The sequence below is a fragment of the Plecotus auritus genome, assembly GCF_963455305.1.
Source record: "Plecotus auritus genome assembly, chromosome: 7".
Classification (NCBI taxonomy): Eukaryota; Metazoa; Chordata; class Mammalia; order Chiroptera; family Vespertilionidae; genus Plecotus; species Plecotus auritus.
Window position 1 is genome coordinate 52,120,408 of NC_137774.1, and position 26,746 is coordinate 52,147,153.

General features: G+C 46.4%; 1 protein-coding gene across 1 annotated transcript; it reads right to left on the reverse strand.

The window, feature by feature from the left end:
- Positions 1–2,544: 2,544 nt before the first annotated feature.
- Positions 2,545–24,260, reverse strand: TRIM16 (tripartite motif containing 16). The gene is made up of 6 exons (XM_080681093.1): positions 23,648–24,260; positions 17,886–17,981; positions 14,288–14,521; positions 11,020–11,185; positions 10,461–10,556; positions 2,545–5,870 (listed from the first exon to the last, which is right to left on the reverse strand). The coding sequence occupies exons 1-6, from the start codon at positions 24,131–24,133 to the stop codon at positions 5,287–5,289; spliced, it is 1,662 nt and encodes a 553-aa protein (XP_080537219.1). The 5' UTR covers positions 24,134–24,260; the 3' UTR covers positions 2,545–5,286.
- Between the last annotated feature and the right edge of the window lie 2,486 nt (positions 24,261–26,746).

The window sequence follows — 26,746 nt, forward strand, 5'->3', positions numbered from 1 at the left end:
GTTTCGATTCCAATCAAGGGCACATACCTCGGTTGCAGGCTTGATCCCAGATCATGGTTGAGGCCTGTGTTGGAGGCAACCATTACATCGGTGTTTCTCTCTCACATCGATGTTTCTCTCTGTGTGTCTCTTCCCTTCCCTTCCATTCTCTCTAAAAATCAATGGAAAAATATCTTCAGGTGAGGATTAATCAACCAATAAAAATAAATAAAAACCAATGGAAAAAATATCCAGAAAAAGAACTAAACAAAATAGGTCAATCTACCTTTTGTATAGTTCAAAACTCTGGTTATGACAATGCTCAGTGACCTTAAGGGAAGAGTAGAAGAACATCAACAAAGAGAAAGAAAAAAATAAAGATTCAGATAGAAAACATAAAGAAGAACCAGTCAGAAACAAAGACTACAATAACTGAAATGAATACATTACAGGGAATCAACAGTAGAGTAGATGAAGCACATAATCAAATCAGTGATTTGTAAGCTAAGGAAGCAGAAAACACCCAATCAGAACAACAAAAAGAAAAAAGAATCCAAAAAGGATATTTACGGAGCCTCTGAGACAACTTCAAGTGTACCAACATTTGCATGATCAGGGCGCCAGAAGGAGAAGAGAGAGAAGAAGGAATTAAAAACCTACTTGAAAAAAGAGGTGGAAAACTTCCCTAACCTGGTGAAGAAAATAAACTTCAAGTCCAGGAAGCACAAAGAGTCTCAAACGAGATAAACCCAAGGAGGCCCACACCAAGATATATCATAATTAAAATACAAAAAGTTAAAGACAAAGAGAAAATCTTAAAAGCAGCAAGAGCAAGACAGGTAGTTATCTACAAGGGAGCTCCCATAAAACTATCAGCTGATTTCTCAACAGAAACATTTCAAGCCAGAAGGGATTGCCAAATAATATTCAAAGTGATGAAATGTAAAGACTTTCATCAAGATTACTCTACCCCAAAACACTATTATTTAGAATAAAAAGACAGATAAAAAGCTTCCCAGACAAGAAAAAGTTAAAAGATTTCATCACCACCAAACCAGTATTATAAGAAACTAGAGGCCTGGTACATGAAATTCACGCACCAGAGTGGGGGGGTCCCTCAGCCTGGCCTGCACCCTCTCCAATCTGGGACCCCTCAGGGGATGTCCAACTGCCTCTTGCAGTCCAGGACTGCTGGCTCCTAACCACCTCTGCCTGCCTGCCTGATCGCCCCTAACTGCTCCCCTACCGGCCTGATCATCCCTAACTGCTCCTTTGCTGGCCTTATTGCTCCTAACCGCCTCTGCCTTGCCCCGCATCTGGGATCCAGGATTCCCTCCTCTGGCCTGTCATAGGCACCCAGGACCCAGGCTTCCCTCCCTCTGGCCGGTCGCAGGTACCCAGGACCCGGGCCGGCTTTGCCTGGGCTGGCCACAGCCACAGGGGACTTTGGGTAGGCGGCTTCACCCGGACTGCAGCTGTAGACGCCTGGGACCACAGGGCTGGTGGCTTGTCCCTCTCCTGGGCCACAGCCTGGCTGGTCCCCATTCCTCTCTCGAGAGCTCATTTGTGCCTGGCCGGTCACCATTCCTCTCTCATGAGCTCATTTGTGCCTGGCTGGTCCTCATTCCTTTCTCCCCATTGTTGAGTGTCTGAGCCATTACGGTGTGACAGCGTGAGGGTATGATGACCATTTGCATATTAGCTCTTTATTATATAGGATGTTAAAGGAATTTAAGGATAAGAAAAAAATATAAAAAATATGTGAATAATAAAATGGCAATACATATCGATCCACAATTACTTTAAATGCAAATGATTAAATGCTCCAATCAAAAGACATATGGTGGCTGAATAGATAACAAAACAAGATCCTTACATATGCTGTGTCCAAGAGACAGACTGAAAAAAGGGATAGTAAAATATATTGGGGGCAATCAGGCCAGCAGTGGAGGGCAGTTGGGGGCGATCGGGCAGGCAGGGGAACAGTTAGGCATCAATCAGGCAGGCAGCCAGGCGAGTGGTTAGGAGCCAGCAGTCCCGGATTGTGAGAGGGATGTCCCCTGCAGGACTGGGCCTAAACCGGCAGTCAGACATCCCCCGAGGGGTCCCAGATTGGAGAGGGTGCAGGCCGGACTGAGGGACACCCCTCACCCCCGTGCACCACGCCACTAGTATAGTCAATAATATTATAATAACTATGTATTTTGTCAGATGGGAACTAGATTTATTGGGATGCTCACTTTGTAAGTTATGTAATGTCTAATCACTGGGTTGTGCACCTGAAACTAATATAATATTGTATGGCAACTATAATTTAAAAATTTTAAAAAATATTTTTTTTTAAAAAAGAGTTGACATAGAATACATTTATGTAGTGGCTAAAATCGCATTCTGACTTTCCAATCACAAATGATCTGGTAATGGAATCAAATAATTTGGCACCAAAAGGAGTTCTTGATGAGTTCAGTTTTTGTTTGTTTTTCTTTCCAGAATGAGTCTACATAATGAGAGGAAATAAAGGTGGGTAAATACAGAAAAATGACATACACAGTTGGGGAAAAGACAGAGAATATAAAATAGGCCTTTATTTTCTTTCAAAAAAATTTGTGAGTCTTAGGCAATTTTCAGTTTGGAGACCAAGAAAAGAGAAAAGCCTATCAGTTGAGGCAATGACAGAAAGAAAGCAAATATCCCCAACTCTCAATTTTGCTTTGATCTTTTATATCAAGAAGAAAAGTCTTGAAACTGAGAACAGGTGAAAAGAGCTGACAGGGAACAACGTTCACAACAGGTGAGGAGACACCCAAAGGGTTCCTTTCATCTAAGCCAAGTATTCTGGTCTAAACGGATTACATCTCATGACAGACACAACTTGTCAATGTGACTAAACACTAGGCTTTATTGTTTGAGAAATTAAGGAGAATGGTAGAAGGTGGGAACAGGAAAATTGTTTTGATTTTTAAAAAGAAAAATAAGGTAGATTCTGGAAACAACAGACTAGTAAACAATGTTAGCCCACGGCAGAATTCTTAAATGGTTTATTAAATATTTTGTGAGCATTTAGAAAAGAAAGTGACAAGCACCACCAGCCCACAGGGGCTCAATAAAGCAAAGCAGGCCAAGAGGATCTCATTTTCTCTTTTGAGAGGATAGTTAGACAGGAACATCAAGGACTGCAGGCATAGGAATGCAGCAAGGAATGCTTATCTTGATCTCTGCCACTGAAAAGGGGTCTTCTTTGGGTCCAGTGGACAAAGGGGCAAAAGTTCTACTGATGCATAACTTATTGAGTAATTAAACCCAAAGAGTGTTGACTGTGTGCTGCAGGATTCTGTATTTGGCCCTACCCTAAACAATGTAGGTATCAATAAGATCAAGACTTAAGAAGAAAAGGTTAACAATTGTATAGGTGACTCTAGGCTAGGAAGGAGAGCTAATATATTGGAAATAGAATGATTAATCAAAACCATCTCAGCAAGCAGCAATAATGTGATGAAATTTAAAATTCAAGTAAAAAAAAAATAATTCAATAGAATTTAAATTTTTAAGAATTCAGTAAAGAGCCCTGACTGGTTTGGCTCAGTGGATAGAGCGTCGGCCTGCGGACTGAAGGGTCCCGGGTTTGATTCCATTCAAGGGCATGTACCTTGGTTGCGGGCACATCCCCAGTAGCGGGTGTGCAGGAGGCAGCTGGTCCATGTTTCTCTCTCATCAATGTTTCTAACTCTCTATCCCTCTCCCTTCCTCTCTGTAAAAAAAATCAATAAAATATGTTAAAAAAAAAGAATTCAGTAAAGATGCCAAATCCTACACCATATATATTCTCAGATACAAATAATAGTTCAGGGTCTCTGGAAAAAGTCAAGTGATGCTGTAATAATGTACTCTTCAGATAGGAACATCAGACTGGTCAATGGCAAGACAAATAGAACAAGAGATGCTCTTAGTGCTCTTATCACTTAGGAAATTACAAGGGTTTCAGGAGCTCTGTGCCAGGAACAGGGGCAGTGGCAGGGAGGGGGCAGAGACCAAGTACGTATTTCTTATTATAAATCACAATATCACATTTTTGTTTTCTTTTCTCACCTACCTCTTTTACAGGGGATCAGCAGCCGGGTGAACAGGTTTTCTTTGACACAAAACCAGAAGTTATATTTCCTACAGGGGCTTCCAGTTATATCTCAGAAACTCATTTAAAAATAGTTTGTCGTTTGCCTAAATAAAAAATGTGAATGTTCGCCATAAATCTTATGGATTTCCACCTCTGTGGAAAGGAGGATGAAATACTAGGGGAGTGAAAGACCTGGAAATCATGAAGGAAAATGGGAAATAAAGTGTGAAAACAAGAAAAGTGGGGAATACAGTGTGAAGAACTTCCTGGGAGGATGTGTTGTGAACGCCACCCTTAAATACTTGAAGAACTGTCCTTTGAAGGAGAAATCACGAGTCCACATACTCCAGGTGACTTCAGAAGAGAGGAATGAGCCCCTTGCCCAGAAGTCATGGGGTCTTAGACTTGGCTGCACTAACACACTTCTTATCATCCTTGCTGTCCCAAACAGGCACAAGTGAGTCGTCTGCTGCAGCACAGCTACAGAGTCCCGTCAAAGATGGGGGCTGCAAAGAGATTTGCAAACTCTCAGAGGAGGGTTTAGGATGCTCTGTTGCCATGTAAACAGGTCATCATGTAGTTTATTCCCTTATCACAACACCCCCGATGTAGTGAGGAAGGCAGCATGGTATAGTGGTTAAAAGTTTAATGTTATCCCTTCAAGTCTGAACCCCAGCTCTGTCACTTTCCATGTGACCACAGTGACCTTGAGCAAGTGAACTATCCCCCCTGGACCATAGATTCCGCATCTGCAGATTAGGGCTGATATGAGCATCTACCCATGGGATTGTATGAGGGTCACTGGGTTGATGCACAGGAAGCACTCAAAACAGTGTCTGGGACCTAGGAAATGCGTGATAAAGTTAGCAATTTATTGTGATTACTCTGTGATTTTTTTTTTTTTATCTTCCTGAAGATTCCTGGTTACCAGTTCTAGTACAATGTGCCGTTCACCTGTCAGACAGGAGAATGTCACTCAAAGATGGGAGACTAGAGTATCACTCAAAAGGGACTTTCACCTGAACATGACTCGAAGAACAGCACAGCATAGAGCAAAAGGGAGAAGCTAGCAACTCTTGTTCTCATTCACTGACCCACATGTTTCTAAAGCCAGCTACTCCTGGCAGAGATTTCTGCCCCCAGCGGGGAAGGTGCTGCCCTGCAGTTAGCCAACATCTGGAATGTGGATCCAGAGTCTAAGGAGCAGCCTCCACTGAGGCCGGTGCAGGCTTCTCAGGCTCCTCGCCCAGATCCACAATGCGGACGGTGTCTTCCTTCTTGGAAAGCCAGAAGGCTGGGTAGACTGGCTCCGAAAACTTGCAGTCAAACCTGTGAACCAGAGTCATGGCATCGGGCTCCACGCCGTAGAAGGAGAGCATCCCTCCCGGGAAGTCGATGTAGATGCCCAGCCTCCGGAAAGGGCTGGCTTTGAGTGGGGTCTCCGTGTCGCTGTGCCAGGCCGAGAACTCCTTCCCGTTCCAGTGCAGGCTCCAGGAGAAGTTGTTTCCTGAAATACAGCTGTTGCGCTCCTCCCCTTTGCGGTCAATGCCTTTGCAGGTCAGGCCAACGTAGGTGCCTGCCCCAGAGATCTCTACCTCGAAATAGTACCTGTGCAGGTACAGGCTCTGCTGGGACAGCACCTGCCGCCAGTGCAGGAACCTGCTGGGGAGGTCCGGGTAGGGATGCTCCCAGGGTGTAGTGTTGGTGACTTTGCGGTTGTCCTCCTGCAGCCGGAGATACCTGTGTGCCGTATCAGGGTCAAACGCGATGTCACAGGCATCTAAGGAGATACAGAAGTCAGGGAGAGTTGGTCAGAAAGCCAACAGAGCACCTCAAACCTGTAATAAGTCCTCCAAAGTATGAGAAGGCACCCATCTCTCTGTTCTGCTTACCCAGGCTGCTCTGTCCCCTGGAAGGAAGTTGCTGCCCCGTGGTTAGCGAACCAGGAAATGGAATACAATGTGATACTGTGATTTATAATAAGAAGTACATGCTTGGTCCCTGCCCCAACCCCTTCCTGGCACAGAGCTCTTGAAACCCTTGTAGTTTCCTGGGTGATAGGACTGACTTTTGTTCTAATGAGGTGACTGGGGTGGGCCTCTGGATGGCTCCTGGATGAGGCAGAGACCAAGCCATGATTAGAAGGTTGGAATTTTCAGCCCCACCCCCACTTCTCCAAAGAAGGGAGAGAGGCAGGAAATGGAGTGAATTGATCATGCCTACATGAGGAAACTCCATTTAAAAATCCCATTAGTAAGGGCTTCGAAGAGCTTCCATGTGGGTAAACACATCCACCCTGGGAGGTGACACACTCCAACTCCACGGGGACAGAAGCCCCTGAGCTCGGGCCGCTCCCAGACCTCACCCTCTGTAGCTCTTCACCTGGCTGTACGCCTGTGTCCACTATCATGTCCTGTAATAAACTGGTAGACATGTTTCCCTGAGATCTGTGAGCTGCTATAGCAAATTAACCCAACCAAGGAGGGGTCATGGGAACCTACAATTTGTAGCTAAATTGCATGGAAGTTGTGGATAACCTGTTACTTGTGAATAGCATCTGAAGTGGGTGGGAGCAATTTTATGGGACTGAGCTGTTAGCCTGTGGGATCTGACACCATCTCCAGGTAGACAGTGTCAGAATTGAATTAAATTATAGCCCACCCAGCTGGTGTCTCAGAGAATTGTGTGTCTGAGAAACCCACACACACATATGTTGAAAGTGGTCCCAGATCCTTTTCAATACGTCACTCCACTTCCTTTCTTTCTGAAGCTCAAATTGCTTGGCATTTCCTGTATTATTTGCTGAACTGAATCAAGAAATAAAATCCATAGATTCACTTATTCATTCTTTCAACAAATATGTGCTGAAAACCAGGCACCATTCTATCCAGTGTTGGCAAAGGTTTGGGGGAACAGGCACTTACACACTGAGTGGCCCGATTAATCTGGCCACTCAGTGTATATCCTACATAATAATAGGATAATATGCAAATTGTCCCTTCGACCAGGAGTTCAACCAGCAGGCAGGCTGGCCAACCGCCCATGTCCCCTCCCCCTGGCCAGGCTGGCCAGACCCCACCCATGCACAAATTCATGCACCGGCCCTCTAATATATACTGAGTGGCCAGATTATTATGCGTTCAGAGAGCATAATAATCTGGCCACTCAGTGTATATCTACATTTTATCCGTTACTTGTGAGGGTTTTTAATATCTGACCAATATTTAGCCTGATGAACTCTCAAACAATCCCCAAACATCTCTTCTCAGTCCCAGAAAATGATAGCACCTCCATGCATCCAGTTGCTCAAATCTCACTAAAGTTATTTTCAACATTTCTTTTGCCCTCATCCTCACCCCCACCTTGCCCCTCCCCACACGCACAGGCATCAGCAAGCGCTGTAGATGCCACCCACTTCTCTCCAGGGCACTGCTTCACCCACCCCCTCCCACGGATCTTGCCCAGACTACGACTACAGGCTCCTTTCTGGTCATGTTGCTCTCCCGCGCCCCCCTCTCATACCTCCCCAGGATAAAGCCACAGTGTTTGTTTCAGGATATAGGTCAAGGTGAATCATGTCCCCCAGCTTACAGCCCTTGGGTGGTGCCCCTTGCTCTTCAGATAAAGCAGCAACACCTCACCCTGGCCTACCTGGCCCTGCGTGATGGGTCCTTGCCTGTGTCTCTAGCCTTGTCAACTGCCCTCTCCACTGACCTCAGACTCACCAAATACTGAACCCCCTTAAGGGCTTAAGCACAGGCCATTCCCTCCATGATGTCATTGCTGCCCCAGCCAGGTCTGGGGATTCCTACTGATCCTTTCAGGTTGTGGCTGAGATTCCTGTCCTTAAAGAGGCTCCCTGTGACTCCTGACCAAAGCACTCCCATCACTGGGCTCTCTGGCTTTTTTAAACTTCGTGGTACTCATCACAATGTGTAATAATCTACTGGTATGTTTGTTTCATGCTTGTCCTCCTCCTGTAAGAGGCGCATTTTATGTGGGACTCTCTCCTGGGGTTCTAGCTCAGAGAAGATGCGTAGTATGTACTTGCCAAATGAGTGTGCATGTTAAAGGCTATTTTAAAATCCATTAACTTAAAAAGTCCTTAGTTTAATCTGGAGCTTTCCCAATTCCTTTGGTAAGAGGAATTCTTAGTAGTCAATGAGACTACATCCTGGAATAAAAGGACACAGCAGTGTAGGGAATTAAAGGGAAAATGAGTGTAAACTGAGGACCATCAAAGGCATATAGTCTGCAGCTGTTACTAAAAGTGGCCCCAACAGTATCCCCAGTATCACTCTTACCCACCACCAACTCCTTGGGCAATCTTCGGCAACCAGATATTGAACAAAAATGTTCCTCTCATTTAAGGGGATGAAGGACTCCCAGGAGAGTAGGTGATTCTATGTTTGGGGACAAGAAAATCAGAATAGGTCTGGAATACCCCTAAAAGCAATGATACTTCTAAGGATATCAAAGGTAGAATGCCAATGTTTAAAAGAGAAAGAGGCCAGCGTGCAAGTGGCTCCAAATGATCAAATTGGCAATTTGAGCTCCAGAACTTTGAAAAGTGAAACATCTGAGTCTACAAAGGTTAAAGGTTCATAACAACACTCAAAGAGAAATAGTTAATATTGGGTGTACAAAAATATATTTGTCATGCAAAAGAAAATAGATTATCTATACTAATAAAAGGGTAATATGCAAATTGGTCATGACGCCCTCACAGTAACAACTGAACAGAAGGCTGCTTGGGGCAAGACCAGCAGAGGGGTTAGTGAGGGACAACCAAACAACTGAACAGCAGGCTGTGTGGGGTGACCAGACCAGGGGCAGTGAGGGGTGACCAGGCCAGCAGAGAGGGGAAGTTGGGAGCAACCAGGCCAGCAGGGGGGGCACTAAGGGGAGACCAGGCCAGCGGGGGGGGGGGGGGGCAGTTAGGGGCGATCAGGCAGACAGGCAGGTGAGCAGTTAGGAGCCAGCGGTCCCAGATTGTGAGAGGGATGTCTGACTTCCAGTTTTGGCCCAATCCCTGGAATCAGCAGTCGAACATCCCCTGAGGGGTCCCGGATTGGAGAGGGTCCAGGCTGGGCTGAGGGGACCCCCCCCACCCCATGCATGAATTTTGTGCACGGTCCTCTAGTAATAGGATATGTGTCATTTTTGTTTTAATGTTAAGAATGAAGCTTATTTGGCTTCTTGTATTAATCATATATGTTTGTAAAATATAGATATTCTACTGTCAGGAGAAGGCAAGAATAAATCATAGAAACTGTGTGGAAACCAAGAGATCCTGGAAAAAGTCAGAGCTGTGGCAGGAATAGGAGGCAGGCATCAGAACCTGAAGCTGCATGTGATAACTGGAGAAAAAGGGGCCCAGGAGTTGGTCAGCCAGGGGTCATCCCCCAAAACAATAAGAAGCAGAGTTCAATGGTGTATTCCAAAAAGATGAATTAGCCATGTCACAAAAATGAGCCTTAGCATGCAGATGCAGTCCTTCCTCTACTAGGCGATGAAACCTCATGGGCTTGTTAACCATAATAAAGTGTTGACTGGCAGCGCAGTGTTGTAATATGCTAACAGACCAGGTCAATACCACATAATGATAGGACAGTGTGTTATGCAATCCTGGCCAAGCCAGACTTCATGGGGAACCATTTGGTATCTAGCTAGGCCAGGGGTGGGCAAACTTTTTGACTCGAGGGCCACAATGGGTTCTTAAACTGGACTGGAGGGCCGGAACAAAAGCATGGATGGAGTGTTTGTGTGAACTAATATAAATTCAAAGTAAAGGAGCGGAGGGGAGAGCAAGAGAACCGGATAGAACAGCCGGATCCGGCCCGCGGGCCGTAGTTTGCCCACGGCTGACTAGGCTGTACAAAAGTGCCAAGGTCACGAAAGACAAAGAAGGACTAAGGAACCAGACCCAGATTGGGGGAGTCTAAGGAGGCATGGAAACACCTGTGATCCTGGACTGGACTTCAGGTTAAAAAAAAAAAAAAAAGGACATTGGTTAGAACACTTGGTCAAATGGAAATATATTTTGTAGATTAGTTAGTATCACTGTAGCAACAATGTTTATGTCCTGGTTTTGATCAATGTATTGCAGTTATGCAAAGTGTTAACATTTGGAAAAGCTGGATAAAAAGTACATGGGAACTCTTTGTCCTATTTTTGCAATATTTTTTTAAGTTTCAAATTGTTTCAAAATGAAAAGTTAAAAACAATTGTAATTAAACTTTTCTAAATGTACCATTTAGGGACAGACCAAAGATTGCAAGAACCCGAAACCTATGTGAGAGAAGGTATTCTTGCTTCAGCACAGCATTGCACCGATGTCAATAACCAGGAAGAGAGCTGTCACACTTACATTGGAGGAACTGTTGCCTGGTGCTGGGCTCAGGTTTTGAGGTCCGATACTTGCGCTCAACCACAGCTGAAACTTGAGTTCTGATGTCATATTCCTCTAGAAAGGCAGAGAGTTGTGAATGCACACCCATCCGGGTGGTCAGAGAACTTAGAAGCAGGTCTTCCCAGCCACCCTTCCCCAGGTTTCCCAGAGGGAGATGGGGCTGGAGCCTCATCACATCTCAGAGAACCATGCTCAATGGACCACATTTCTCTCATAGATGAAGCAAAATAGTCTGAAAAAGATGTCAGACTGGCCTGTATTTCACTTAAAAGCATAGGTGTTAGCAATCTGAGAGATATAGAAATATCAGCCAATGGTGTGACTAGCCCACCTTATTATCTGGGTCTCAATTGGAAAATGAAATCAAGACCTGTCCATTAGGAATACAGTCTAGCCAATTGATGGCTTTGCAAATGAGATGTCCCCCTGATTTCGCCTCCTCCCCTGGCTCTCTCTCTCACCTTCCCCATCAACCATTCCGAGAGACACACACCACAGCCCACAGGAAGTTTCTCACCATCCTTCGCGAACGCCTGGAGCTTTTCCTTATAGTTGTGCAGCAACTGGACTAGGTGCACGGTGGAGTCCATGATGACCTGGCGGATGCCCGAGAGCTTGTCCTTGAGTCCTATGTAAACACTAGGGAAGGCACTGTCCTCGGTGTTCTTAAACTTGCAGTACTCCTGCAGGGAGGGAAGCATGGCATTGCCCTACTTTCTGTGTTTCCTTAACTGGCTGCTCTCCTCATCCTGTCCCTCTCTGCTGCTATAAAATGGGTCGATGGCAATGTGCACTTCACAAAGGAAGTATGTCATATGTGCAGCTCAGGGGCTAGCAACATAGAAACCATCTATTTTTTATGCTGGGAAAGTGGGTTTTTAAAAATCAAGAGATACTAGATGCCCATGAGCAACTCCAATACACAGCCCAAACTGAAGCCAAAAACACATTTAATGCCAACAGCCAAAGGAGGTGATATTCCTGCTATGCTCATACTCTCAGGACTTTTTAGAATTATTTAGACACTAGAGGCTCAGTGCATGAAATTCATGCACTGGGGGAGGGACCTGTCCCTCAGCCTGGCCTGAGCCCTCTTGCAGTTTGGGACCCCTCGAGGAATGTCCGCCTGCCGGCTTAGACCCGCTCCCTCTAGGAAGCGGGTCTAAGCCGGCAGGCGGACATCCCTCTCACAGTCGAGGACCCCTTGCTCCTTACTGCTCGCCTGCTCACTATTCCTTACTGCTCGGCTCCCTGCTCCTTAGCACTGCCGCGGAGGTGGGAGAGGCTCCCGCCACCACCGCCACCACCATTGCGCTTGCCAGCCGTGAGCCTGGCTTCTGGCTGAGTGACGCTCCCCTTGTGGGAGCACACTGACCACCAGGGGGCAGCTCCTGCATTGAGCATCTGCCCCCGGGTGGTCAGTGCACATCATAGCGACCAGTCGTTCTGGTCATTCTGCTGTTATGGTTGCTTAGGCTTTTATTATATAGATAAGCCACAGTGGGGAATGGAGGAACCGGTATGATGCTCAGAGGTGCACGGATAAGACCTCAGACAAGAATGCTGGCTGCTTTCCTGTCTGAGTTCACGATTTCCTCTCATTCTTGTACTGTGATTTGGAGTTTGAAAAGTGATTCCACAGATATAATCACATTAAGTCAGTGATGCTTCAAAACAATGTGATGATCAGGAAATGTTGTTTTCAGACATAACACGTTATCCAAACTCAAACGTAATTGAAGCATTGAAGAGCAGAATGGGTACAGTGTAAAACTTAGTGATGAAAACAGTTGTACCAAAATGATAAGATAGATCAATGAGAAAGACGAAACAGTCCAAACCAGAGAGTTGATAGAAAAAGGTAGATGAACATCGTAACACTATATATAGATTTTGAACCATACACCATAAAAGTAGCCAGCGGAGAAAGGATAGGTTATCCAATAGCTGTTATCATGTCAGCTGGCTAGAAATTTGGGGAAAAGGAAATTATCTTTCCCCAAAGTAAATAAGTTAACTTATTCTAAGATATTTTGTGCATGTTAAAGTTTTTATGCTAAAGCTATAAAAGGAAAATGAGAAGAAATTGCGTATGTTCTCTTTGAAGAAATTCTTTTTTTTTTTAATATATTTTATTGATTTTTTACAGAGAGGAAGGAAGAGGGATAGAGAGTTAGAAACATCAATGAGAGAGGAACATCGATCGGCTGCCTCCTGCACACCTCCTACTGGGGATGTGCCCGCAACCAAGTTACATGCCCTTGACAGGAATCGAACCTGGGACCCCTCAGTCCACAGGCCGACGCTCCATCCACTGAGCCAAACTGGTTTTGGCTCTTTGGAGAAATTCTTGACATGAATCAATTTTGATTCATAATTTCTTCATGTTTTGATATTGGAAAGCAAGGAACTAACAAAAAGATATTCCATCCATATTTTTGTCCTTGCTTCTCTTTCTCTCACTCATTACAAGGTTAACTATGTTTGCCTAGGTGGTGGGAGTATGGGTGATTATTTTCCTTCATATTTTTCTGGTTTTCACACAGTAAACATTTATGTTTGTTATAACTAGAAGGGAAATTTTCAAAAATGCAATAGAGAAAAATTATCTGTATTTAGGGATATTGGATCTGAAGAAACTAAGTATTTACTCTGCCCTGATCCTTTGATAAATGAGGAGTTTGGGACCCAGAGAAGTTAAGTGACTTGCTAAAAACTACACAGCTACTTAGTGATAGATCCAAGATGACAGAATTGAAGCCCAACCAAGTGTTCCTCCTCTGCAATAGTACAGGGGCTCGGTCTAGCTCTAATGGCTGTGCCCTGCATGCCGTGCACTGCAATGAAAGTCCCCCCTCGCAGGGCCTTCCTCAATCCCTGCACATGTAACAGGCCTCCAGCCTCACCCTGCCAGGCAGGCCTCACCACATCACAGTGATTCTAAAGCACACTCCTCTGAGTTCATCCCTTCTCCATCTGAAGTCCTCCACCACTCCTGTGACTCCCTGATAAAGAGCAAAGTTCTCTCATAGCCAGATGCCTGCCAGGTTTGGCCAGCCTCCTCTCCCATCTCTGGGAAAGCACCTAATCCCCCAAATCAGCGTGCTTTCTCAAACCTCCCTGCCTGCATACTTGCTTTCTCAAACCTCCCTGCCTACATATGTGCTTTCTCAAACCTCCATGCCTGCATACATGCTTTCTCAAACCTCCCTGCCTGCATATGTGCTTTCTCAAACCTCCCTGCCTGCATACATGCTTTCTCAAAACTCCCTGCCTGCATACATGCTTTCTCAAACCTCCCTGCCTGCATACTTGCTTTCTCAAAGCTCTGTCTACATACATGCTTTCTCAAAGCTCCCTGCCTGCATACATGCTTTCTCAAAGCTCCCTGCCTGCATACTTGCTTTCTCAAACCTCCCTGCCTGCATACTTGCTTTCTCAAAGCTCTGCCTGCATACATGCTTTCTCAAAGCTCCCTGCCTGCATACTTGCTTTCTCAAACCTCTCTGTCTATATACATGTTTTCTCAAACCTCCCTGTCTGCATACATGCTTTCTCAAACCCCTGAAAGGTTCTTCTGAGCAGTACTCATCTGCCCTGACTGGTTCCAGCTTCTGGCTCTCGAAGCCTCCCCTGCCCTTCCTGTTCTCCTGTGCTCTGCTGAATCAAGCCCTGCCTCTCTGTCCCCCTTGCTCCCACTGATCAGAGGGCAGCTCCATCCCCACATCTGCCAGCTCACTCCCTGGTGGTCCTTTGCGGACACCTCTGCCCCCACCCAGCCGCACCTCCAGGAACAGCACGGTGTTGCTAATGGCAGCGATCCTGCCCAGCTCCTGCCTGCTCTTCTCCATCTCCGCGCTGCTGTGCTCCAGGTGCGTCTTGATGCCATTGGCCTGGCTCAGAGCAGCTTGCTCCTTCTCCTCCAGGAAGAGCATCACGTCGGCCTGGGCCTTCCTCACGGCAGCAAGGAGCTCCCCAAACTGCTCCTCAGCCACCATCTTCACCTCTGACACTGACACCTGCCGGGAAGGACGGGGAGGGGGGGGGAGGACAGCGAAGAACCTGTTAGCAAGGTGTCCACCACTATCGAAGCTAAACACACAGAAATGTAAACCTGATAAAGAGATTAAGGAACAAGTTTCTATTGTAAAAGGAAGCTTTATTCTCATATGAACCCTGGGTTCTGAAAAGATTTACTCCCCAGCATGTAAAAGTACTGTGTACCCATCCTTCACTTAGGCTCTCATCCACTGGATGAGAGTGAATTGTATGTGTGCCAGACGCCTTCCGGCTCTGACAGTCGGGCTGCTATTCAACATTCTGAAATCAATTTCTCTACCAGGGTAATTCAAGAATTCAATGTACTTTAGAGTTATATTTATTGTGGTTACTAATATTTTGGCATCTTTGTACAAGGAAGCATGAATTAGCTTCCTTAGCATTTTGTTATATCTGCTTAAACAGCCCACTGAGGCCATCAGCGCCAAAAGCACAAGTAAGTTTACAGCACCCTGCCAGGCATGAATGTTTAGGGTATGTTTGGTGCAGAGTGAGTGCCACATTCAAATAACAGAAAAACAAACTCAGAGTGATAGCTGTCACAATGGCACTGTGCATGTGGGACTCTGTTCTTTCACAGGTGAACATCTTATAAATGCCTTCAGTCAGTCTCACATTTACAATATCAATCCAAATGGTGAATGGTTTCCGCTTCCCTTTGGTAGTCCCACTTCTCAAAGCTCCCTGCCTGCATACATGCTTTCTCAAACCTCCCTGCCTGCATACATGCTTTCTCAAACATCCATGGATGGATGGATGAGTGGATGCTTACAGTTCTTCTAATAAATAGTTCTCTTTTACTATAGTTAAGATTTCTTAAAATACAGTAAAAATATTGCATTCTCATGAACAATGAGCCCTACACTCTTAGCCCTAGAACTGGCTGTTAGATGGTCTGGATGCTGGGTGTCAAGTAAGCTAGGAGATGGGTCCCAGGGGATCTGGCCACATACAGTGGTCTGTATAATGAATGTCACTCCGATGTCAGGCAGTCTGGGCATGTGAGCCCTTCAGGAGGGAATTGGGGTTCTTGGAGGTCTGCTGGATGGGTATACAGGCATTGACACAGGACTGGAAAGTTCAAAAAGTTTAAGTTCCCAGGATAGTTAGGACAAGATTAGAGTCTTGCCTCATGCCTCAGCCTCCATAATGTTAATAATGTCAGCAGCTTTGCAAAAGTGACTTCATTTTATATATTTCCTATTTTCACTCTTTCCTCAGAGGCAACAAGCATTTATTTGGAGTTAAAAAGAATTGCAGCTCAGAGAACACCAATTCTGGCAAAAACCCAAACAGTGTCCCAATTACAGGATGAGGGCAAGGGTTTATTATGAGAAAAAGAAGGGAATAACTACATGAACAGGAAAAAAATAAATTTCTGCTGGTGCTAACAAGCTGGGTCACTCTTTATTTGAAAATGGCTGGTTTCTGATTCTTCTTCAGGAAGAGAGTCCGTGATTTTTAGTCCTTCTGGTCAGGTGTTTGCTTTCCTGTTGCCTTAGCAAGACAAGGTTGGTTTGGCCTGGGATGTTGTGGGAATGGAGACCAATCCACTTACTCCCTGTAATGATGACATGTAGGTTCCTCATAGAAGCATGATTTCATCAAGCTCAGAGGCATAAGGCTAAAGACAAACTTCAGGGTCCAAATTCCTCCTGAGAGGGGTCCTCCTGAGGAAGAGTTGTAGACAGGAGGCCTCAAATGATGCTGGTGGATTTACTCTTCTGCTATTATGTGTAGCCTCTCACTCCTAAACGTTCCCATGGAGAAGTACTTCTTCCTTGCATGTAAATGGAATGTGTGAAGGATTTAATTTACTGCCCAAATGATGACAAATAAAGATTATGGAAAGGAGGGACCACGAACATATAGAAGTACCAAAGGTAATGGTGTAAAGAGGGATGGTGCACATATCTGCCAATGTGTTGAGTCATTCTTAGGTCAAGGGAGCAACAGTCCCATGTTCACCTGTTCCATCAGTCTGGAGGCCCCAGACAAGTTTTATCATATCTCTGTCTTCATGTCCCTTGTACATGGTGACCTGGTGATAACCACCTCCGCCAGTTACCATACAATTATGAAGAGAGCTGGGTAGGGATCTAAGTGTCTGAAAATGAAAGAACTGGGAAAAGGCAAGGCGCTCTGTGTGGTTCTCCAGATTATGGAGAGCCTGGAAATCAACAATCTCTGGAGGTTTATAAGGCTTCAAATGGGCAATTGTTTTTCTTTTTTTCATATGATTATGTGGATAAGAAAGAGGTGTTTACCCTTCAGCAGCTAGTTAGTTGTAAGAACTAAGGAGGAGGAAATTAAGTTGAAATGAATACATGCATTACATATGGGTGGGTGGATGGATGAAGGGATGAGTGGATGGATGGATGGATGGATGGATGGATGGATGGATGGATGGATGGATGAGTGGATGGATGGATGGATGGATGGATGGATGGATGGATGGATGGATGAGTGGATGGATGGATGGATGAGTGGATGGATGGATGGATGGATGGATGGATGGATGGATGAGTGGATGGATGGATGGATGGATGGATGGATGGATGGATGGATGGATGGATGAGTGGATGGATGGATGAATGGATGGATGGATGGATGAGTGGATGGATGGATGGATGGATGGATGGATGGATGGATGGATGGGATAGAATCATTCTTGTTATACAAAGATGATGCTGCTGATTCACTGCCATAGGGTAGGTGTATTGAGTTCTCTTCTGAGTAGTGGTTATTGGTTTGCCACTAATGAGAAACATTTGTGGGACTGTTTGGGTCTACATACAGTTTATATGGAAAGTGGTCACAAAACCAGAGAGACTAACACTAAGTAGCCTGCATACCATTGACCTTAACAACTACCATCCACTAATCCAGCAGTTTCCAATGCTCTTTTCTGGCTGCCAGGACATAGTGACACACATGTAAGTGGAAAAGCAATGATTATGTATAGTTCCTGGAGCGCTATCTAAACACGCCCTGCAGCCCTCCACACCCTTTTCTCCTGCTCAAGAAAGAATATGCAAATGTAAAAATAATGCTGTTATTACAGGACTAGTCTTGCTTTTACTCTATATTATGAAAAAGTCACTCACTACCAATTTTGAATTTCATAGGAAATCCCAACAGCAAGGTTAGCCACCCAGTGGTGTAGCTGACTGTATCTGTTCCTATAATTCTTATTTGCTGAGAGACCCCAAAGAGCCCCTGGGCCTGCAGCCCCATGTTCTACAACCCTGATGAGCCTTGTTGAGCCTGCAGCTGCATCCAGATGTGTACTGAAGCCTGACAGGTGACCCAGATCAGACTTACCAAAACGGATTTATGATTGGCTTGGAGCCTGGCAATGGCATTTTCATTCAACTTGAGTTTCCGCTCCAGGTCTAGCTGGGTGCTCCGAAGCTCAGCCTAAGAAAAGAAAAGGACAGCATTAGGTAGGAAGGAGTCCAGCATGCACAGAAGGTCCCAGGAGCAATAGCACTTTCCACTTACTTCCATGGAAAGGAAGTTTGACCTCGGAAGCTGCTCTCAAAGTCACCCCAAAGCACCCTAAATGGAGGTGCCCAGGGTCATCTGTGTGCCAGCACCTCCTGGGGCTGAACGCAGCATGAACTGGCTATAATATGGGGAGCACATACATGGTGCATGCTTGTCATTATTTTAAGCAGTTATATAGATTACCTCATATCATCCTGACTACATCCATATAAGGTTAAGGTCATTATCTCCATTTACAGATGATAACATCAAGCAATCATGGAGTTGAATCCAGGCCATCTGACCTAGGCCAGAATAACCTAACAAGGAGCATGGGCTTGGAGCTGATGGAGGGGATCCCAGGCTTTCTACTCGGCAGCTGAGACTTTGAAAAAATCTACTTAACACCTCAGCACCTCCTTTTCTTCACCTGTGTAGTCATAATTTGCAGGGTTCCTGTGAGGGTCAAATGAGGTAGCTTGTGTTAATAAGAACTTTGCACAGTAGCTGGAGCATTGTAAATGCTGCATCAGTGCCAGTGGTGCCATCACCTTCGTCAGTATCCTTAGTATTGTTGCTCCACAGCTGCTTTCCACCACGCATTCTTGTTCACTCCTGGAGGCAGGCATAGTGAACCAGCAAGGCAAGTGCCCACCTGGGAACCTCAGTTTGCCTGCTTTGACCCCACTGCCCAGCTTCACTCTCATCTCCTGGGACACCCTAAGCACTTTCTGCCACAAAATGTGCCAAGGCATGAAACATAAGCTTTTGAAAACTTTCCAGGCCCTCTCACTTTCCTGCTTCCACAAGGGCATGAGGCAGCAAAAAAGAAAAAGAATAGCTTTAGCTGTCATTGCTTTTAATAGGTTGTTTGCATTCAGAGCTGTGAGTCATTGTGCCCTAATAGAACTCAGAGGCTACAAATGAAGTGTCTCTCCTTTCTCCCACTGAAACCTGGGGACACCCAGGCCTCCCAGTGAGGGAGCTTTGGCAGGCAGGTACTGCTTGCTCAGCTCTGGGGCACTGACTTAGAGCCGAGGGAACCCCAGTGACCTCCCTCCCACTCCTGAGACCTGAGATCTGATGTCCAGGAGTGAGGATGGGGGCGGGGGTCTGGCCTATTTGGGGGCAATTGTGGAATCTTGATCTGTCTAAAACAGCGGTTGCCAACCTTTCAGACCTCCGGTTGGCGATTGCTGGTCTAAAAGGTTTACGCAGTGACCTTTTCCAGAGGAGGGGAAGGAACATGAGCCGCTGTTTAAAAGTGGATGCAGACACAACAGAGCACCCTGGCAATGTGAGAATATGGCGAAGCAGTGCGCCCCAGTGTGAGCCAGAGCCACAGGGAGACCCCAGAGTCTCCAGGGAGGCACTTCTCTCACTTTTGCAAACCACCATAAAAGGAGAAAAAGGCTCCTACAAACCTAAGGGTGACCTCTCTGAGTGAGTCACCCCATGGGAAGTTACTCCTGTTTACCACAAAAGGTGGGGTCACTTTGAGAAACCAGTATATCCAGTTGTTCCTCCTCCTCAAAAATTATGGGGTGGCTCAGACTGTGGCTTCAGGGTTTCCTACAGTGCCAGCCATACACATCTCAGGCCAGGGCACCCAAGCAGGACAGCAGTGTCAATGGCAGAGACACCCTTATGTTGAAGGGCACAGCGTCCTGCCTACTTCAGCAGGACAATGACAAATGTGCAAAAGGCACCGTATCTGGAGTCTGGAGACCTGGTTGCTGCCTGCACTATCTTCATCAAGTCATTTAGTATCCCCTCTGGTGCAGGGCCACAGGACTATGTCACAGATTTGTCCTCGTTTCTATCTACAGGGCAAAGATGGCCACCCAGAGCTCCATGGCCAGGAACCAGATTAGAGATGCAAACAGGAAGAGCAGAGAGCACGAGAAAAGAGCAGAACATTCCGGATGGTGGAGGTTCCTTTGTACTTCCCACCACAAGATGCTGGTCCTTCGGGAGTGTTTGCATTTGGTTCCCACCTGACTTCACTCCTCAGTCATCGGTCAGAACCGGCCATGTGCCAGTCCAGTGAAATATGACATCCTCCCTGCTCTTGAAAGACACACAGCCTGGTGGAATGTTTAAGAAAAACAAGTTACATAAGACTAAGTCGAAGGCATTCCTCAGTTTCTAGAAGAAATTCTTTTCCTGAGAGGCCTTCAATCACTGCCTCCCGGATGCCAGCAAACAGGCTGTAAGCGACGCTGGTTCACTGATTCCCAGAGATGCACTGATATCGAGCTCTCAGAAACTGGGCTCCTGTTCCACACGGAGACAGTGTCTGCGGGCAGCACACAGTCCTGAACTCCTGGAACCAGTGCTCATGTGGAGTGCAGTGGCCGTCACTAATGGAATTCAAGATCTGAGTCAGGGCCCAGATCAGTCTTCCCTCCCTCAAGAACCCTGCCTGCCCTGACCTCAGCGCCATGACCACACCCTCTTTGATCACGTGGCAGCTGTGTTGCTCAGCCCTTTGGCATTCCAGGGAGCCACAGAATGCGCCTTGGTTTCCTGTCCCTAAGGACAGACAGGGTAAATAGCATGGTCAGCTGTGAGGACACAGCCCATTGGAAGCACTCCATAATAAGTGATAAACTTGAGGAAAAACAGGAAAGAGCCTAGTGCATTTCATGGGGCAGAACAAACAGGACAGCAGTCAGAGAGAGTGCACACTTGACCATGCATGCACGTAGCACAGCTCCACAGCAGCGAGCCTGAGATTGGGAGGAGGGAGAGGAGGTAAGATCAGAGGCTCTTTGGAGTGAAGGGGCCTTGGGAAGCTGGTTTGGAGCAAAGGGAAGTGCTGAGGTCCCATTAGGAAGAGTCTAGCAGAATAGAACAAATAATCGAGAACACCCAGAACTCCCAAACTCAGTGTTTGTCCCCTGGCATAGTTAAAGGCTATGGGAGCTTCAGAAAGGGCTCCCTTGGTTAACTGAGACATAAATTGCTCTGCGCTGATGCGGATTTCGGCTACTTTGTGTCCTCATGGCTGACCATGCTACTTACAGTTTTCTATGCACAACATGCTTGCTTGAGTAATTAGCCCTTAACACGATCCAAAGTGATTTTCAGCAAGTAATGCCAGCAGGTTTGGGCCAGCTGAAGGGAATGTAATGTTATCTAATAAAACTTTCAAAATAATCCTGGTGGCAGTTGCAGCCTCTTTGAGGTACTGCGTCTTCTGGACTAGTTCCTTGGGCTCCGCGCAGGAAACCTTTTGGCTCCTAAGATTTGGCAAAGCCATCTAGAGTGTGGCTGCACTGACAGAGTAAACTGACTATTGGAGCTGAAAACAAGGACCCAGGGTGGGCAGGATAAGAACTCTCTTAGGCAGACCAGAAAGCAGAGCCTGTGAATTGGGGCCATCACCAAAAATCTGGGGTCTGGGGCTGTCGCACTGTATTTATAACCATGATTGCTTTTAAGCACTAAAACCTTCCCTAGAACCCCTACCCAGCTGTCTTTACTTTATCCTACCAGTTCCCTTAGGGCGTCTGAATTTGGGGGTCCACACATGCTCTACACAACTTTTTGCTCAGAATTGCAGTTACCCTAAGTCTCTGTAATGCATCAGTATACACTACGTTTAAAATTCATTCTGTATCTATGCTGCTATAGACACAGAACATTCCTTCAGGAGAACAGAAGGGCCCTGGCCGGTGGCTCAGTGGTTAGCATGTTGGCTCACACACTGAAGGTCCAGTCAAGGGCACACACCTGGGTTGTAGGTTTGCTCCAAGTCCCCCATTGGGGTGCATGAGGGAGTCAGCCAGTAGCAACCAATAGAGGTGTCTCACAATGATGTTTGAGTTCTCTCTCTCTCCCTCTTTCTTTCTCTCCCTCTATCCATTTTCCTCCTTCACTTCCACTCTCTCCTAAAAGCAAGGGAAAAAAATATCCTCAGGTAAGGATTAAAAATTTTTTTCAATTAAATTTAAAGAAGAAAACAGAAGGAAGTGTAGATGGTGGTGTTTGCCTCCAGGGAGGGAGATGGAGATGCAGGATGGGCGTGGAACCTTCTCCCTGTATAATCTATTGCAGTATTTGGTGGATATTGCTTTTCAACATATGCACACATCACTTTTCCAGTGAAGTGTAAGAAATCCAGACATTATACCCCAAGGAAAAGCAGTGCTCTTTGTCTTAAGAGTTCTGCTGTATGTGTGCTAGGCTGTTAGTACAAAAAAAGTCAGGTTACCATATTGTGATCTTGGGGTCCATCCCTCGGGTTCCTCCAGTGGGGTGGCTCCCAGGAGCTCTCACTCCTCTCTCCATGACTTAGTCATCTGTGCAAGTTTAGACTAATGTGGAGACAAAAGATAGCCACCTCCTAGAGTTATCTGAGGACTGGATGGGAAAATCCACGGAGAGCAGTTCGCACATAGCAGTGCTCAGCAGAGACTAATTTCCTCAGTTATATGAGCTTTTCCCTTTGACCTGTCTATCTGTTCATGAGAGCCTGTTCATGGTTATGAAAGTAGAGAAATGGGTGACATTCCCTGACACTGGAAACTCCAGGAACTATTGGCGAGTGGCTCCCAGAGTTGGAAACGGAGACTCACTGGCATCTGGACTACAGTGCTTTCCAAAACAATTCCCACAACACTAATGGGATCTATGCCTAAGAAAGGGCCAGGGCGGGGAGTGGGGCTGACAAGTAAACTACCCTTCCCAGAAGCCTGCTGCCTCTCCTGTCCACAGACAACAATGGGCCTGCCGTGTGAGCAGTGAGCATCACAGAAACCCGCCAGCAGTGAGAATACAAGGAATGTGGGACAAAAGCAACTGCACTTCCTCACTGGGAAGTCCAAGGCTGAGAAATAAAGTATAGAAAGTTGCTAAATCCATTCCCAAGAACACCAGGCTCTCAGCTTTAGGGATAGCTGTTCTAGAACAGTTTCCCTATCTGATGGGAATAAAATTACAGGTTATGAGCACAGTGTTTTCTGCCGCTCCTGATGCCTCTATCTGATAAGGAACTTGTATTTTTCCTGAGTCAAGTGTCCTTGACTTTGTGCCTGGAGGTAAGTTTCCAATTCTATGTTATCGTAGCCCTTTTCAAGCTCTAGAATTTCACCCTGGGTACCTCTAAGGGGCACGTTCTACTGGTCTCCTCTTTGGGGGAGAGGGAAGAAGAGAAATTAGGGGAAAGGTTTGATTCTTTTTTCTGGAATTTGTGCCAAGCTTTACATTTCATTGACTGCCACAGAGACCTAGGCAGAGGGGACCATCACTGCCCCGAGCCCCAAAGCTTCTGCACCCCACATCCAAACATGGAACAAGGATGGAAGCTGCGTGAAAAACAGCAGGAAACAAGCCAGCATGAGGAGACACAGGCAGAGACAGAACAGAGGCAGCAGGACTTCTATGGGGACAGAGTGACCTACTTCAGTTTCCAAAGCCAAGTGAAACAGATATGGACACTGGGCGCAGCTGGCTACAGGGGTCAAGTCCTTCTCAGGTAAACCCAGAGCTCAGAAGTGAAGTGAGCACCCTGGGAGGTGCAGTGTGGCTCAGCCCCTCCCGGGGCACAGCACCTCCCCACCTCCCTCTCCCAAGTGGACCCTGGCACTTGCCTCCTTTTCCCTGCGGGCAACATCCAGGGAGACAGAGGCATGGCCCTTGTGCTGGTCCTGGCCACACTCCTGGCAGATGCACTGCCGATCCGGGCAGCAGAAAGCAACCAGCGGGCTGTGGTGGGCAGGGCAGGTGGGCAGGTCCCGGTCCTTCACGGGCTCGGTCAGCTGGTGGCTGTGCAGCTTGCTGTTCTCCTGGTGTGGCCTCAGGTGCTCTTCACAGTAGTTCAGCATGCAGGTCAGGCAGGACTTCACCGCCCTCACCCTGGGGGTCCCCAGGCAGAAGTCACATGGGATCTCCTCCTCACTACTGCCACCATCCTGAGAGCCAGCGCCCGGCCCCTCCACCTCTCCCTGGGGGCTCTCCAGGGAGCCCTTGTCCTCTTCTGCTGGGCTGGCTGACCCAGAGTCTGGGCTAAGAGTGACCAGGGAGTGAGCTGCGATCCCAGGCAGTGGCCCTGGGGCCATTAGGTCCAACTCGGCCATCCGGAATGCACAGCGGCCCGGCCCTGCCCGAGCTTTCCTGCTTCTGCTCCTAGGCCCAGGATCCTTGAAGCCAAAGTCAGACAAGAGAGCCACGCCCAGGTGATTGCAGCTGCTGCAAGATTTTAACTGTTTCCTCCCTCCCAGAGGAAGCTGGGTTAGTCATTACTCGCTCAGCGCTTGGACAGCGGCCAGCTGCGGTGACACTACGGCAGCTAGATTACTCATACTCAGGACAGCCGCTCAGGATGCCTTCCCACAGGCACAGGCCCCTCCTTGGGTCTGGTCCAAAATTTTAATTCTTATGTCAATTATTTGTTCCCATAGGTTGCTAAGCCGAAGACCATGTGTGTCTGTGGCTGCTCCGGAAAGGACTAGACATTCCTGAGCTCTGTTGTAAGAAGCCTGTGTTGCTTTACATGGTTTTACAGGCTACATTGTTTGTTTTTTGTTTTTTAAAGAAACCCAAAATGTAAGGACTTCAGCCTTAAGGCAGCCACATTCATCCATTCTCCTCTCACAGGCAACCAGGAACAAGGTACATGCTTCTGCACTGACAGTGACCTTCCCCACACATCTTCTTGCACATTTCAGTTCAGGTGGGTATTTAGTATACATCAGGAGGGTCAGGGAGAAGCTCCATTCAGACAAACCTCCCATCCTGCCCTATGGTCCTGGAGAGGGGTGTATGCCAAGAAATAGCCCTTTTTCCCACTTAATAAGGTGTCCCCAGTTACGCTGTATGAGTTTGCTTGGGCTGCCATAACAAAATATACGGATTGGCTGGTTTTGTTAACCTGGAAATAAAAGACCAAATTGAGAAGCAACAAGTGTTTATCTGAGATAAAAAAGGATAGCTATTTGGAAAACACTGATAAAGGCAGAAACCTGTGAGGGGGGGGGGGGAAGAAGAAATTTTCCTCTACCCTTCTAGGTTCTTCCAGCTGGTCTAATATTCAAATAAACATGAGACAGATTAACAAGAGAAAATAACCAAATTTAATTCCATACATGTGTATGGGAACACTGCATACCTGGGAGAACCAGATACCCACATACATGAAAGTTTCAGAGACAGAAAGGGAAAATTTTATATTTGGCATTCGGAACTCAGGATGAGGAAAGGCGCCTTAGGGCTTCAGAGGGGAGGAAGGTCACTGGAGAACAATAAGAAGAGCATATGTTCAGTAATTAAAGTCTTGTCCCGCCCTACTATCTAGATAGGTCATGAAAAGTTACTTCTGATGGTAACTTATTCTGGGCAAGGACCCAAATTTAAATTATGTAAGGGAGAGGTAAACGTTTTTCATGAGACTGCAGGGTCTTGATTGCCTTCAGCTCAAAATGATTTAAATGCCAAAGTGGCACATGTTGGGGAGGCCTGTACTGAAACTCTTCACACACAAATAGTCTTTTGATTAGGGAGTGAAAGCAAGGGGTATTTATGAGGAAAAGGAAGGGGTATAATTACATGAATAAAGGAGCTATTAAGCTGTTATTCTTAACTATACATGGTGATGCTAATTCTAAAGAATGCCTTTAATTTTCAGTCCAGTACTCAGGATGCCTGCTTCCGTATTAACTTGCAAACAGTGGTTTGAAACACAATATTTGTCTGGCCCAGTCCAAAGGTTACTTTTCCAAGTTCAAACATTCCAAAGGTTGGAGGAGTAAGATATGCAAGGCTTCCCTACTTCTATTTTTAAATGGCTTCAACTATATCAACATTTCACAGTTTGAACAACAGAAATTTATTTTCTCACAATTATGGAGGCTGGAAGTCCAGGATGAAGGTGTTGTCAGGGTTAGTTTTTCCTGAGTCTTCTCTCCTTGGCTTGGAGAGGCCTCTCCTCCCCACGTCCTCACACGGTCTTCCCTCTGTACATGCCTGGGTCCTATTCTCCCCTCCTTATAAGGGAACCAGCTTTATCAGATGAGGGCCCACCTGAATGACCTCATTTTACTTAAATGACCTTTGTAAAGACCCTGTCTCCAAATACAGTCACATTCAGAGCTACTAGGGGTTAGGACTTTAACTTATGAATTGGGGTGGGGACAGAAACGATTCAGCTCATAACACAATGCCAGGGGATGAGACAGGAAGTATTCTAGCCCCTTAGAACAAAGGCATCGCCACTGGATGTGGGGGTACACAGCATACTTAGTATTTGCCAGATGAGCACCAGAGAACCCAGGGTACCTGCCCCCAACTCTGTATTCTAAAACGACTCTGCAGCTTCCCCCAGATTTCTTCAGATAAACTCATGGATTTAGAAAACAAATGGAATAAAGAGAGAATGGGAGAAGGGGCCCTGGTCCAGCTCACCCCTGAGATCAGGGCTCCGGGTGTCTCCCAAATGTCACACTCCCCATGGCTCTCCACCCATGGGGTCAGTTCTGCAGGATCTGGATTAAACACATAAACCAAGGGATGTTTCTTGCCAGTGACCAGGACATTTCACAAATGCAAAAACCCAGCATCTGCTTATAGCTGGAGGGCATAGACGATTATTACAATCTATCTCAGATATGGCCCAGCAATAGCTTATAAAATTTCCCAAGTACCCTGTCCTAACTACCCCCCTCCACTGCTGAAGATCCCCCCAGAGAGATTTC